At 45.6% G+C, this 14,245-nt stretch overlaps 1 protein-coding gene across 4 annotated transcripts in view; it reads right to left on the reverse strand.

Moving 5' to 3' along the window:
- RUNX2 (RUNX family transcription factor 2) overlaps nt 1–14,245 on the reverse strand; it is a 351,373-nt gene that overhangs the window by 245,523 nt on the left and 91,605 nt on the right. For all 4 annotated transcript variants that reach the window (XM_025260982.3, XM_044929390.2, XM_025260984.3 and 1 more), the window contains 2 exons: nt 10,417–10,772; nt 1,398–1,554 (listed from right to left, as the gene is read on the reverse strand). In XM_025260982.3, coding sequence (XP_025116767.1) covers nt 1,398–1,554; nt 10,417–10,772 — 513 coding nt within the window. The remainder of the gene's footprint in view (nt 1–1,397; nt 1,555–10,416; nt 10,773–14,245) is intronic.

Below are 14,245 nucleotides of genomic sequence, written 5' to 3' on the forward strand. Positions count from 1 at the left end.
GAAAAAAAGAAATTTGAATTGTACAGTGGGCCTGCACAGTAACTGAGGGGAAAAATGAATACACACTCATAAACACTTTACACCTAATCAGTCAAGAGTGAGACTAAGATGTATCTTTCTTTTCCTTTTAATGAAAGTGAACTATACCTGATGCAGAGATAACCCCTTGAGTTTTGATTCTACCAGAGGCTCTCATTTTATTTCAAATCTTCAGTGACAGTATCTCATTAGCATGTATCATTTTTTTTTTTTTAAGTTAAAAAGTACAACTTCTTGGCCCTGTTCCTAGAAAGTAAACTAAAACTACTCACCGGAAACAGTCTTGCATGAATTTCCCTTATCAAGTTTTTACGATGGTAATAATTTGACATCTGATCCAAACTTAAAGGCAATTATTGGACATGGTTTAAAAACTGATGCTTCTCATTTCCTAACACAAACCTGGGTTGAAGTCATTCCACAGGTCTTTATAATTTATTTATAATTTATTTCACTCCAGTCCTAAAGTGGTCTATTTTCCCTCTTCTCATCAAAATACTTAAAATGGAAATGTCAGATTCAATCAATCAGTAAATGAACATAAAACTTCTAATGAATGATGATTAAAAGTCTTGCCATAGAATAAGTAAATAAAAGCCAAAATACTGGTTTTCTTTGAGACTTTTTAAAAAAAATATTAACCGCATTTATGAAACAGCTATGAAAACCCTAAAAGGGATTATTTTCTCTTTTATGATCTTTTTAAGGATTCCTAATATTTGAATGGGGGGTATGGATGGTGGAAACTCTTAAATAATGTGGAAATATTTAGAGTCCCAATCATTCATCTGTCTAGGCAATTCCACATAGTCATTCTAACATAAGTAATACATTATTCACTTATTCAAATGAAAAGCCTTCTATAAAAGCCTATGATTTTTAAATAAGTTCCTATAAGAGTAAATTAAATCCTACAGAGGTAACATATGTGACAAGTGAAGAGCATTATGCTAGCTGTCCTTGCTACAACTTAGAGCAAAATTGATATTACCAGGAAATTGATCCAATGCACTCCCTTTTCTTTGCCCTTTGCCACTGAATGTACTCAGTTATTTGGCTCCTCATAACTCAGAACTTGAATCTCCAACTGTTCTTCCTTCCACCTCATATGCTCACACCCAGTGAAATTAGGAACTGGTCCTTCTGAAAACATTGTTTGAATTTTCAATATCATAAAACAAATGAAAAAGGCCTGAGTACTCACTAAAACACTCAACCTCATCTGGACGTATTTAAAGAAAACTTTCAGTAATTCTATTCAGTAGAAGGTGCTGATTTGTATACAGACTTAGCCTACATTTCATCAGAGGATCCTAAAGTGTTTATTCCATTATCCATATGAAAAATCAGAGACCTACCTCTTCCACTCCGGCCGACAAATCTCAGATCGTTGAACCTGGCTACTTGGTTTTTCATAACAGCAGAGGCATTTCGGAGCTCAGCAGAATAATTTTCATCGTTACCCGCCATGACAGTAACCACAGTCCCATCTGGTACCTCTCCAAGGGCTACCACCTACATAAAACAGGAAAGATAGCAGCAATAATGGCATCTCAGAAAAACTGAAGAACTGAGAATATAGTCTCATCATAAAGGATGCACTGTATCAGGACTTAGTGCTCTAGTCCAGGAATGGCAGACAGGACGGAGGCATCTGCATACGGGTTCGGATGCCACTTCAAACAGACCAACGTTTCAGGGCCCACCCATTTCAAAGGCATGCAAAAGTTTCCTTCATTTGTTGTTGGACTCTTCACAGAATACATGTACATTTTTATTAAATCCCCATGTTAAGTTGTCCATAGGAATTATACCACAGAAGGAAAGCTGATGGCCCATGTGCAGACTGCATCATACATATTAAGGCACTGCCTGTCTGCAGCCTGGAGCTCCATGAGGTGTGGTCTCAGCCAGATCACAGCCCCCACGCCCCCACCCCCAAAAAAGGAAGTGTGGTCAGCTCTATGGGATAAGACATTTAGGGGAAACCTTACAGTTCCTGACTACAGGGAAGTCTAAATGTGGTATGGTATCCAGAACTACATTTCATCAACTTACTCTGAGCTAGATATTCAGCATTCAATCACACTGCAAATCATGATAGAGTGCCCACTCTGGAGTGGGACCCAGTGGAATATACAAAGCTATCATGAGCTTAAAGTCTAGGTACAGGAATAAAGACATGTAACCGGCTGAAAATGATCACTGACACATGAGTGGTACAGACAGAAAATGCACCTTTAGCCAAACTTCTGTCTCATCCTATCTGCCATCTTGGAATGTCACACTTGCCTCCTTAATCTTCAGCAGTTAACCTGCAGCCGACTAACTCGGGGAAGTCAGGATCCAGAATAATCAGCCTTTGAGGCTAATAAACATTTTTCACTGCTGCCAGGGAACACACTTTTAACCAGGGTCAGCTAACTTGCAAATAGGTGCCTCTGATTAACATGGAGCCCGGAAGGGACTGTCAGTGCAGAGTCTTTGCTGTCATACATAAAACACACTATTCTTAAACCTATTACCAAGGGCCTGCCTCTTAATAATATCCTTTCTCGCAGCTAACTTCCAGGATCCTATAATATTCAGATGATTTCCATCTCTTGCTCATTCGGCTTCCAGATGCCCTTGCGGTGACTAAACCATGGCTCCGACTACAGTAACCCCAGCACCCTCCAATGACAATACCCATGTGTGCTTGCCGTCTGGCAAATATTACCCTCATCCTTCTGTTCCTCCCTCTTTTGTCGAGATGTCCATAAAGCAAACCAAAGCATTTAATTTCGTGCCCCCAATACAATTCGTACATAACTCTCATTAAAGCAGATTTCTTACAGCATGATGAAACAGACATGATCACTATACTTTAGAACTGCCTTTCCCCCACCGAGGAAGGCTGCTCCAACACCCCTCCTCTCTGCCCTTGGCTCCAGCCAGGGAAACAACTCAACAAACAAAAAGCAAAAAAAAAATGTCAATATTTTTTCACCTTTACTGTTCTTTTAGGCTGTTTCTCAGTTCTACGCCTCCTTTAAAGTGAAGTCACTCAGTCATGTCCGACTCTTTGTGACCCCATGGACTGTAGCGTACCAGGCTCTTCCATCCATGGGATTTTCCAGGCAAGAGTACTGGAGTGGGGTGCCATTTCCTTCTCCAGAGGATCTTCCTGACTCAGATCCTGAACCCAGGTCTCCCACATTGTAGGCAGACGCTTTACCATCTGAGCCACCAAGGAAATCCATGCCTCCTTTTGGTTTAAAATCTTAAAGCTGTCCTCAAATTGTAGAACCCACTTCTATAGCATCCCATTGTACTCAAAATAATCCTCATTTCAATGTACATATAGGAATGACCATCTTACTCCCTTTGATATGCTAGCCCAAAGCTAAGAGACTCTCTCTAGGGGCCCAGATTATATGAGACTAGAAATTACAAGAGGCAGGGGCCTTCATCTGCCTTGTTCACCACTCTGTGCTCAGCTCCCAAAGCAGTGCCTGGCACAGAGTAAGTGTTTGATAAATATTTTTGAAATGAATAAATGAAAGAGCTCCATAAAGAGCATCACGTCCCACCACCAACAGTCCGTGAGAGAACCAGTGAAAGTTTGAGTCAGCACTCCCAGCTAGAGGCAATATGCCCTTGCTCCAAACTAGTTTTCTGACAACTTTTTCCATCCCAGAGGAGAGGGAATCGTGCCCACTGTCCTTTACCCGGAATATACGGTTACTCTATTCAATCTGAGACGTCTCCCAGGTCAAGGATAAATCCCATGAGGGCATGACTTCCTTCCTGCATACTTGATCTAGTGCCTCAAGTGGCTACTGAACCCAGGTAATGCTGTACCCCTGATGGGGGCAAAGTACTCATCAACTTTTCAAATTCACAAGGCCAAAATGTGCACATCTGAAAAATAGTGAAATAACTGACTGTGTTTGCCAGTATTCATTTGAATGCTTGACATTTTTTACACTCAGCATATTGTGTTTTAACACCTGCTGTGTGGCTTTCTATGTCAAAGTAAATATGGAACCAGTAAGTGTATTAATGAAGGCAGAAAAGTTGAACTCTTTAGAAGAGAATTAATGCACCAAAAATCAAGAGACCCTCGTCTTTCCCCCCACCTCTATTACCCCTCTGCCATGATCGCAAGTAACTTCATCTCCTGAAACTACAGTTTTCCAATATAAATTGGAGATAATTTTTTAAAGTCTGTAAAATGTAGAAGATATACCATAAGTATAGAGTATAATTATAATGATGTGCTTTTAGTAAGATGAGCAGGCTAACTTCTGTTCCAAGTCGGCTGTGTGCTAAACACAGGCTTTTCCTTATAAGCATCCTTAAAGGGTTCAATTCAATATGTAATTCTTTACTTCATGTCCTGAGATGTTTTTTGGTGTTGTTGAGAGATATAGTACTGCTGATGGGTTTCACTCCAGGCTGGCAAAATTTTCAGAAAAAAAGTGAAGAAATCTGCCCCAATATAAAGGTTTTTTAGAGCTCTGGGACATTATTATTTTACTGCATATTTTTAATATAATGGATTTTTTTTTTAGTTAGAAGAAAAGGAAAATTGATTCAATATGGGAAAATATGAAAGAAAAGATCCCTAAGAGTGAAATACATAAATCCATTTTTCTTTGCTTAAGCAGTATAATAATGGCCATATTAAATAATGGTATGTTTTATGTATCACATTTAATAACAAAACAAATAGGTCATCACAAATTGTGTGAGTCTTCTATGAGGCTTACAACTTGGCCTGGAAAAAAAGTGCTAACTAACAAGATATAGTGATAACTTTTCCTGTTTTGGCTGAATTCTATTTTAGTAGCTAAATCTATTGGTTTTTCTTTTTTTTTTTTTTTTTTTTTTTTTTTGCTATTCACTCTACCAAATCAGATTGACTAATGTTTTTCTGAGGAAAAAAAGGGAGATACAGAGAATATATTTGACTTTATATCAATCAGAAGTGTAATTATATGTTTGAGGATTAAAAAAAAAAAAAAAAGAAGTAGATCTCTGAAGCTAAAAAGTTTCCCTTGGAGATTCTCAACTGTGTTTATCTAAAAGAAAACCAAAAGAATCAAGAAATTTTTACACATTTCATCTGCACCAAACCCAAGCAATGCAAAACATTTTAAGGAGTAGAGAGCACTCAAAAATCACTTTTTAACTAGTTAGTTTAGCACTCAAAATTTTGTTTGCACACCACCCAATACAAAAGTTCTGTTCTGCAAAGAATAACTTGTGATGAAACTTTAACAGTTACTTTTCTAGGTGCTTTTCAAATATAAAATCTACCAATTCAAGAAACTTCATGGGGAAGAGGGAAGTAATTTTGTGTCCTGACATTTCAGAACAGAGAAAGAAGTTCCTTTATTTAGCGCACCTCACAATAACTAGCATTTAAATCACATGATACAGAGCTTGTGAAAAATAAAGTAAAAGGATATTTAACTCTAAAAACGCTATTGAAAATTTTTATGAGGCTTCCTCTGACTAAATCTGTGAGCTACTCTGAAACCCGAGCAATAGAGAATTAACTCAGGCCCTTAAAATTGTTTTTGTGGTCTTATTATATGGAAATTTAAATTGCTTATGACATTTCCATAGACAGAAGTCAAGTCTTCACTAATCAATTACTCTTAAAGACCAGTATCACTTGGGCACATTGTACTTGCAGCAAAATTGAAATACAATTATTTTTCAAGATAGAATCTGACCAAATCTATCTTTGGAATAAAAAGAAAGGTCAGGGAGTAATTGCAAAAAGGAAAAGTTTTATTCCATGGTAATTATGTAAAGATAACTTTAAATAAACTATCACAAAGTTTCACAAATATTAGTTACTTTTAGACTCTAACCTAGAACTTAGAAAAACCTGATTGAACTGTACAGAAAAGAGTAAATATAAAATAGCATTTCTTAATTTTTATACTATACGTCAGAGAAATTTGATGGGCATTATTTCAGTTTAAGCCAGAAATTCACAAGCCATGTATCAAGCCAATTTAGAGCATCTAACAATGGATATTCTGGAATTCTAAAAAGATAAAAACAGCAATCCCAAAGGGGCGAAAATAATGAATGACATTTTACCATGCCTGTTTTCAAATATAAGTTTTTTAAATTTTTTGTTTATTTATTTTCCATCTAAAGCTATTTGTTTCCATTACCTTACCAGTAAGTTTTATATTTACTCAATCCTAAGATTTTGAATTTTAAATAATTTTTCTTGCATCTAAAGGCATAACACAAAAATAAGTCTGTCTTCAAACAACTTGAGATCTATTATGATGTACATAGTTTTGCACAGCAACTCAGAGTAGGTTTAGCAAAGTTTTAACAGGCTTAATAACCTGCTTTCTTTGTTTAGGTATAATTACATTAAAAAGACACAACATAAAATCTGATCGCTAATTACGTAAGGAAAATACAACTCACTATGTCAAATAGGTATTAGCTACATATTTGCTTATGAAGAGAAAAATGGCCAATGATGTCGAAAAAATTATTTTCAAATAGAAATTGCTTCATCATTTTGAAACCCTACTTGTGACAAATACTGAAAGGTATTATTAAACATGCAGAATTAACTATGAGCAATAGATCATATATCGGAAAATGTGTTTTCTTTCTTTAACACTGCCAGAAAAACATATGATCCTGGTAAATATACAGAGCAGTGTTCACTAACTTAAAGCAGTGCAATAGTCTTACACTACTTTTAACTTTAAAATACACATCTGGACTTAAAATTTCTGCATAGTGTTTCAGCTTGAAGCTATTTAAAGCAACTGAGCTACGAACCCTGAACACCAAGCTTCAGGATGAAAATGCTGACAGACTCCTAACTTACAAGGGCGCTACTGGCTACAGGGCTAACAGGTTCTCCCCACTGTTTCTACCTGACCATTAACTAATGCAACGAATTTGCATATCGCTTTCTCATCACTGCAACTACCCAAGACAGAAAGGGCCTGGGATCCTCTAATAGTTATGCCTTAACTATTTTAAGCTTTCAGTGACATACACCTGAGAAAAACGTTAAAAATATTTATTTCCATTTCCTTGACACCTGGGAGGACTGAACATTTCAAAACTGCAGAACTTTGTTAAAAATATAACGCTAATAAACAACTTGGTGTAGTTTAAAGCATCCAAGTTGTTTTTGCACTTTTTCATGTCAGCGTATAAATGAATTAAGTACTCGTGTATAATTCCAAAACAAGATCAGATGAACAACGCTAGTACATGACATGTCTTAATGCAATACACTACCAATATCATTTTGAAGCACTGTTTTAAGTTAACATATCAAAACACAGTCTACTGAATTCATTTCTGATCTTCTACTTTGCAGAGCTCAGTGTCACAGGCATAAAATATGGGCTCAATAAATATTATATTGATTTGAATACCAGACTTCTCAACAATTAAGTTCTATATTAAATACATTTACCTGTCTGCTATCTACCCAACAACACTATAATTTACTTTGTACATAGCTCTGAATATGATAGCCAAATTGCTGTCACCACTTTTAAAACTGAGACTTCTTCATATTACTTCTTCTTTGCAGATGTATTTGATTATGTCGCAAGAGTCTAGAAAGTCTACCGCTCACAGGCTTTTATCTCGAAAGTAAGGTAAAAAGAGGTTGATTTTACTAACATTCAGATGAAAACAAACAAAAATATCGTCAAAATCTGGATGTTCCGAGTATCTACACATCTTTTTTCAATAGAGACAAAACTTCTATATTGAGTGGGTGTCAGCTGTCTGCCACTATTTGAATTTTGTTAAACACAAGTTTAGAGAGGTGGGAAAACATGAAAGTCAAGATGTATGTTAATTCAATTTATCTTTCAGTTAATACAAATTAAAACATTCAATTTAATATGGCCATGTGTTATCTATGGTTTTGTTTACTGGTTAAAAGTAAAATTACTCTATAATTAAAAATAAGTATGATGAATAACAGAGAAAGCAATTTATTTTCAAAATAATTTTTAAAGGGTGGTAATGAGAAAACCTAAAGATGGCCAAAACATCTGAGGACAGCTCAAACTAAATTGCATTCTATCTTTGTGCCAAAAAGAGCCTTTCTAGTCAAAGTATTAATGCTCAGAATCAAGTCAGCACCATAAATGCAAGAGTATAGTTCAAGACATTTATACCTTAAAACCATTTTTAGCAAAACTAACGGAATGCAGAATATCAAACATCTAGAGCCTTAATTTTTTCATATCCTGACTTCTGGCATTTTACATATATGATATCTATTTATTTTTATTATTTGCTGTTTTCATCCAGGGCTTTTTGTTTGTGTTTTGAGGGGATTTAGGGAGGAGGGAAAGGTAGGTGGGAACAAATTTCCACTCTCACATAAGCCTAATTAGAAAATTCTGGACCCTTGGACGATGAATTGTAAAAGATATCTCTCACGTGACAATCCACATTTCTACGATTCACCTATTTTCTGAGCTTTCCGTATTTCAAGAAAGGAACGCTTAACCTACAAAATGGGTGGTTTATAAAAGGAGAAATGGGACGGTTAAAACACACACGTTTCTTGAGCCAACTGCAAAATGAAACTTGCCCCAGAATGCAACATCCCCTTTCCATAATAATTCATTCTGATTCCTGCTGTGATAGAAGACCTAGCGAGATAACCAGCTCTAATTGACCTGGACTCCTCTTTCCTCCCACCCCACCCACACACGGAATCTGAATTGGTGCGTGGCGCAGGGGGGTGGTCAACAACAGGGAACTGCCAGTGGCCCGTGGGAGTCTGGCCCCAGGGTCCACAAGGGAGGAACTGGCGGGATTCCTCCCTCCCCCCTCCACCCAACCCCAAGACCTGGTTTACCCTGCTCTCCACAATCCCAGAACCCATGGGACCCAGGTCCACCTTCGCGGGTTCAGAGGCTAGACTGGACCGGAAGCATCTTTCTGCGAGCCCTCTCCTCCGCGTCTGGCTCACCGCCCCCTCCATCCCAAGCGCCTAATCCCTCGAGGAGGAAGGGCCTGGGTACCCTGTCTCTCCAGCAACCCGGGGCGCTCTGAGAGGGGGCAAGGGCTGCCGGGGGCTGGGGGAGCGCAACTGCATCACAGAGACTCCGGACCCTCAAACCCTCAACCTGCCGAGCTGCTGCCCGCGACTCCGGCTGTTGACATCCGCCCTCAAACTAACGGGCCAGGCGGACCGAGGAGGCCGCTGAGGGACGCGCGGGGGTTGCTCTCCAGCCTAGGGGGGTGGTCACTGCCTCGGCGCCCAGGTCGCTGACCCGAGCCTCCCACGACCTTTCAGAAGCGGGAGGGACCTTTGGGGTCTGAGTCCTTAAAAGAAAGAATAAGGCAAATCTCACAGTGTCACCTCAGTTTTCAAGGCGGACGAACCGAAGGCATTTCGCAGGTTTCCCTTCAGCCTCGCGGCGCGGCGAGCCCCCGCCCCCTCCACTGTCCCGCGCCGCCTCGCATTCGAGGGTCTGGCTCCCGGGACTCCAGGGCTCCCCCGCCTCCGGGCGCGCGGCGACCCCGGCGGCCCCGCCTTCCTCCGTAGCGGGAATCGGCGCGGGTCTGCGGGCTGAGGACGCCCCCGTCCCGCCTTCCCATCACTTGCTCCCCAAGTCCCTAAATTTGCCCGGACCCTCTCCGACACCGGTAATGCGGCCCACGCGCCGCCGCCAGCAACCGGCACCCGGCGCCCCGCCCCGGGCGCGAACGCCCGGCGCCGGCACCCCACGAACACTGGCCCCCGAGCCCGGGAGAGGCCGGGACAGCCAAGGCACAAGCCGGTCAGAGAAGGGGGCGCCGAGACGGGCGGAGGGCGTTTGGGTGAGAGGGGAGGAGAGGGTAGGAGCCCGGGGAATCCCGAGAAGGGGCGGCGCGGCGGCCCGCAGTACGGGCTGGGCCGGGATGCCGGGGACCGGGGCGCGGGAGTCTCAGGGGAGAACGCCGCGGATTCTCGCCCGGGTGGAGTGGGGGGCGGGGTGGAGTTCATCCCGGCGGCGGCTCCGAGAGTGGGCACCGGGGGATTCCTGTGGGAGGGGAGATCGGCTCAGAGGAGTGGGTCGGGACTTTGGCCGAGAGGCTCGAGGGGTGATGAACGGATAGAGGGGACACGGGCGGAGGTGGTGGCTGCGGGCACAAGTGGGAGAGGGAAGGATCCGTGCGGGACCACTAACGCGGCGAGCCCAGCTGGGGGATCGCGAGGAAGAGGGCCAGACGGGGGTCCCTCAGGTCGGAGCCTTGGAGGCCTCCCGGGTCGGGACCCGGGCCCCCGCGGGCTCGGAGACGCCTGCGGGCAGGTCCGGCGGCGCTGAGCCGGGGGCGGGGGAGGGGGGGCCGGGGGCAGCCGCAGTTTCTTACCTTGAAGGCCACGGGCAGGGTCTTGTTGCAGCGCCAGTGCGAGGGCAGCACGGAGCACAGGAAGTTGGGGCTGTCGGTGCGGACGAGTTCGGCCGGGTGGTCAGCGATGATCTCCACCATGGTGCGGTTGTCGTGCGGCGGCCGCAACCGGGGCACCGCGGCCGCCGCTGCCGCCGCCGCCGCCGCCGCCGCCGCCGCCGCTGCCTCCTGCTGTTGCTGCTGCTGTTGCTGCTGCTGCTGTTGTTGCTGCTGCTGTTGTTGCTGCTGCTGCGCAGCCACCACCGGGCTCACGTCGCTCATCTTGCCGGGCTGCAGGCTGCTGGAGGGGGGGCTGAAGCGCCGGCTGGTGCTCGGATCTACGGGAATACGCATCACAACAGCCACAAGTTAGCGAAGTGGCCGGGGGAGGGGGAGGAGGGTGGAAATGAGGGGCGAGGAGGAGGAAATTGGGGGGGTGGAGGCGAGACGGGGGGAAAGGGGCTGGAGGTGATGGGGCTGAGGAGGTGAGAAATCAAGTTCGATGAAGCCGACTGCCGGGCGGAGTCTGACGGGAGCCAGCGGCGGCGTTGCGGAGCAATCGGCTTGGCGGTTGGGGAGACCCGAGAGGCGCAGATCTTGATGGAGCCTTTGGAACACCCGGGGTGGCAGCTGCGAACGGGCACCGGGACGTGTCTGGCCCGGGCAGGCGGGAGGCTTCAGTCTGCAGCAACTTGGAGTGGGGCCCCCTGGGGAACCGCGTCCTGGGTGCGCTGGCGCCCCCTCCCAGTTCGAGTCCAGCGGTGGAGCCCAGTGGGTTCAGCAGTCCAGCCCCGAGGCCAGTATCGCCGCGCGCTGCCCGCCACCGCCGCTCCGCGCCGCGCGCAGCTACCCGGCTGCAGGCGTCCGCGCCGCCGCCCGCCCGCCCGCGCCGCTGCCGCCGCCGCCTCCTCCGCGGCGGCCGTCGCTCCCCCCGCGCCGGCTGCGCACTCAGATTCCTCCCGCGGCGGCTGCCAGCCCGGCTTCCCGGTCCGGCTCTTTCCTTTCCCTTCTCCTCTTCTCGCCCTCTCACCGCCACCTCCTCGCATCCACTCCCTCCTGCTATTTGCAAAGCTCCCCTGACCCTCGCCCTTCGAGGTGCCAGGAGGTAAGTCGCGGGCAGCGGATCTCGGGGCAACGGATCTCGAGGCTACGAATCGCAGCCGCTGCCGCCGCCCGCCGGCCACGAGAAGGAGCCCCCGGGACGCCGCGCGCAGCTTCGGAAGCCGAGAGAGGCGGCCCCGGGCTAGCGGGATCTCGCCGGGTCGCGTCTTCTTGCTTCTCGCCCTCTCCTCCCAGGACAAGGAACCCCCTTCTTGGTCCAGGGAGATTGAAGCTGAGATGCCAGAGAGCCGCTGGCTGATCTGACTGTCGTTATTTTTCGTTTTAACTTCAGGAGAGGAGGAAGGAAAATTCTTGAGCGTCTGTGCTGACTTCTCAGCACTCTTCACCCTTCCCCCACCCTACCCCCCCCCCCACCTCTGCCGGAGCGGCTCCCGAGGGAAAAAAAAGATTTTGCAGGGTTTGGGTGTGTTTCTTTTTCTTTTTTTTCACTTAAGTGACACAAAAAATTGGGATGGAGGGGACACTTGTCAAAATAGTTTTAGAAACTCAAGTGGGTGTTGGACACTTTTTTCTTCTATATTCAAACTAGTCGTTCCTAGAGAACAAGGATGAGTTTTTTTTAAGCACTGGAAAACTGTCAGCTTGATGATTAAAATAAGTTGCAAAAACCCTCGCTGGGGGAAAACCCTAGCAGTTTTCCATGAATTTCAAACTTTTATTGTCTATTCTGCATCTAAAACTAGGTCTAAGGTCTTAATTTCTCCCCCACCACTCCCGGGGGAAAAAAATTAAAAGTACAAAATAAAATATTCAAAATGTTTCAATTGCTATTTATTTATGTATTTATTTCCCAATGTGGGTTTAAAAAGCGACTTTGGATCCCCCAAAAAGTTGTGGTCGAGAGGATGAAGGAGCGCAGAAAAAAAGCAGCAGTTTTACCTAAAATGTGGTTTTTGGAGGCTGGGATTTCTAATGATTAGGTTTTTGTGGTTTATATAGACACGACTCTGGCTAAGGCGATCATTACGCTGATGAGAGTCAGAAGCACGTGGGTGTCTCCGACCAGCCTCAAACTCTGAGCCTTCAAAACAAATAAAACAATGTGCAGCGCCCGCAGAAGCCGGGAAATCCGCTTGAGGCTATTGCACCCCTAAGAAGGGGGCACCGGGCTGTTTCCCCTCCTCGAACTGTACTTCTAAGTTCCTGGCTGTCAATCTCCTTTAAACCTCGCAAAGCTTGAAAACGTGTCTGTAAGAATCATCCGTTGCCAACGTTTCAAAGATGCCTAACAGGGTAACTGACACTACACAGTAATAAGCGACGTTGTAAAAGAAATGAAAAGTTACAGTGCCTCCTCTTCGGAGTATTCAGGAAGATAGTTGAGTCATCACTCATCCTCACCCCCCTCCATCTTATTTAAACCAATTCACATACCCATTAATCGGCGTTTTTATTGCTCTGCGCAAACGCCTTTCTCACGCTGGTAGCTACCTGCCACGACCCTCCCTCCTGGTTTTTAAAACATCGCTTCCACGCGCCCAGCCGGCGCTTCGGGGCGGGGTGGGGGGGGGGGGTCTGCGCCTTTGAAAGGGCCTTGAAGAGAGAGCGTGGGGGCCGCGGCAGAGGGGACCCGGTGCCTGTCCAGGACTCTGGAGCCTATTTCAAGAGCAAGATGAACATCAAGGGCTGTAGTTGCCTGCTTGGGGACCACTGAGGAGATGTCCTCTAAAAAGATGCTCCTTCGACTAAGGGCCTTCCAACCGTGGGAGCGGAGGCGGGGTCGGGGATGGCTGGGCTAGGCGAGCTCCCTCACGGGGGTAAGGATGGGGTTCAAGGGACACTGCTCCGTCTTTCCTCTTTGGGGCTTATTTTTACCTTCCCTTTCCCCATCGACAACTCCACGCCTCCCTCGTCCGACTTCTCCTTCCCCAATTTTCTCTCCGCGTTCCCGCCTCTCCTCCCCAAACCCCGAGCCTAGCCGCCGCGCCCCTGCGTAACTCATTCTGCATTACCTGCTAGGACACCCCCCTGACCAACCTACTCCTCGACCCCAAACTACTGGCTCCGAGCCCGGGCGCCAGCGGGATGAGAGAACCCACTTATCACTATGGACTTGATGCGCAGCGAGGAACGGTGCTGTCTCCGGCGCGTGCGATTTTTAATTATCTTTTCGGTCACAGGGGAGAGCTCTAACCCTGGGCACCGCCGCGCCGCCTGCGCACGAGGGTCGGGTCTTCCCCAGCACGCAGCGGACCAGCAAAGGGAAGCCAGGCTTACCCTTCAAAAAGACAGAAGAGAGACCAGACTGCTTGCATTAATTTTCTACCTTATTCCCCCCACCGCTGCCTCCACTTAGTCACATGCACTAGGGCACACACGCTCACACATCTCCATGCCGATACAGAAAGACACATACACAACTCATACACAAGGCTTTTTTTCTTTCTTTTTTTTGCCTTTCAGCAGGACAGTTTTATTTCGGGCACGTTGTACCTCAGTCTATCAAAGATCTCTGATTTGGTTTGTTGCCTTTTTTTAATGTGTAGGGGCTGCAAAGGAAGAGAAAAGTTACCGGAAGCTGATTATTTCTGTGGTCAAGGGAGATAAAATTTCAGTAACTATTAATACCACAGTCGGTGTTATGCTGCCTTCTCTGGGGTTGTCCTTCTCCCTGGAAATTCGCAGAACCAGTGACTACCAGAAAATGTGGTGACGCTAAGTAACAGTCAGTATTTCGAATATGGGCTAC

This window comes from Bubalus bubalis, chromosome 2, assembly GCF_019923935.1.
Source record: "Bubalus bubalis isolate 160015118507 breed Murrah chromosome 2, NDDB_SH_1, whole genome shotgun sequence".
NCBI lineage: Eukaryota > Metazoa > Chordata > Mammalia > Artiodactyla > Bovidae > Bubalus > Bubalus bubalis.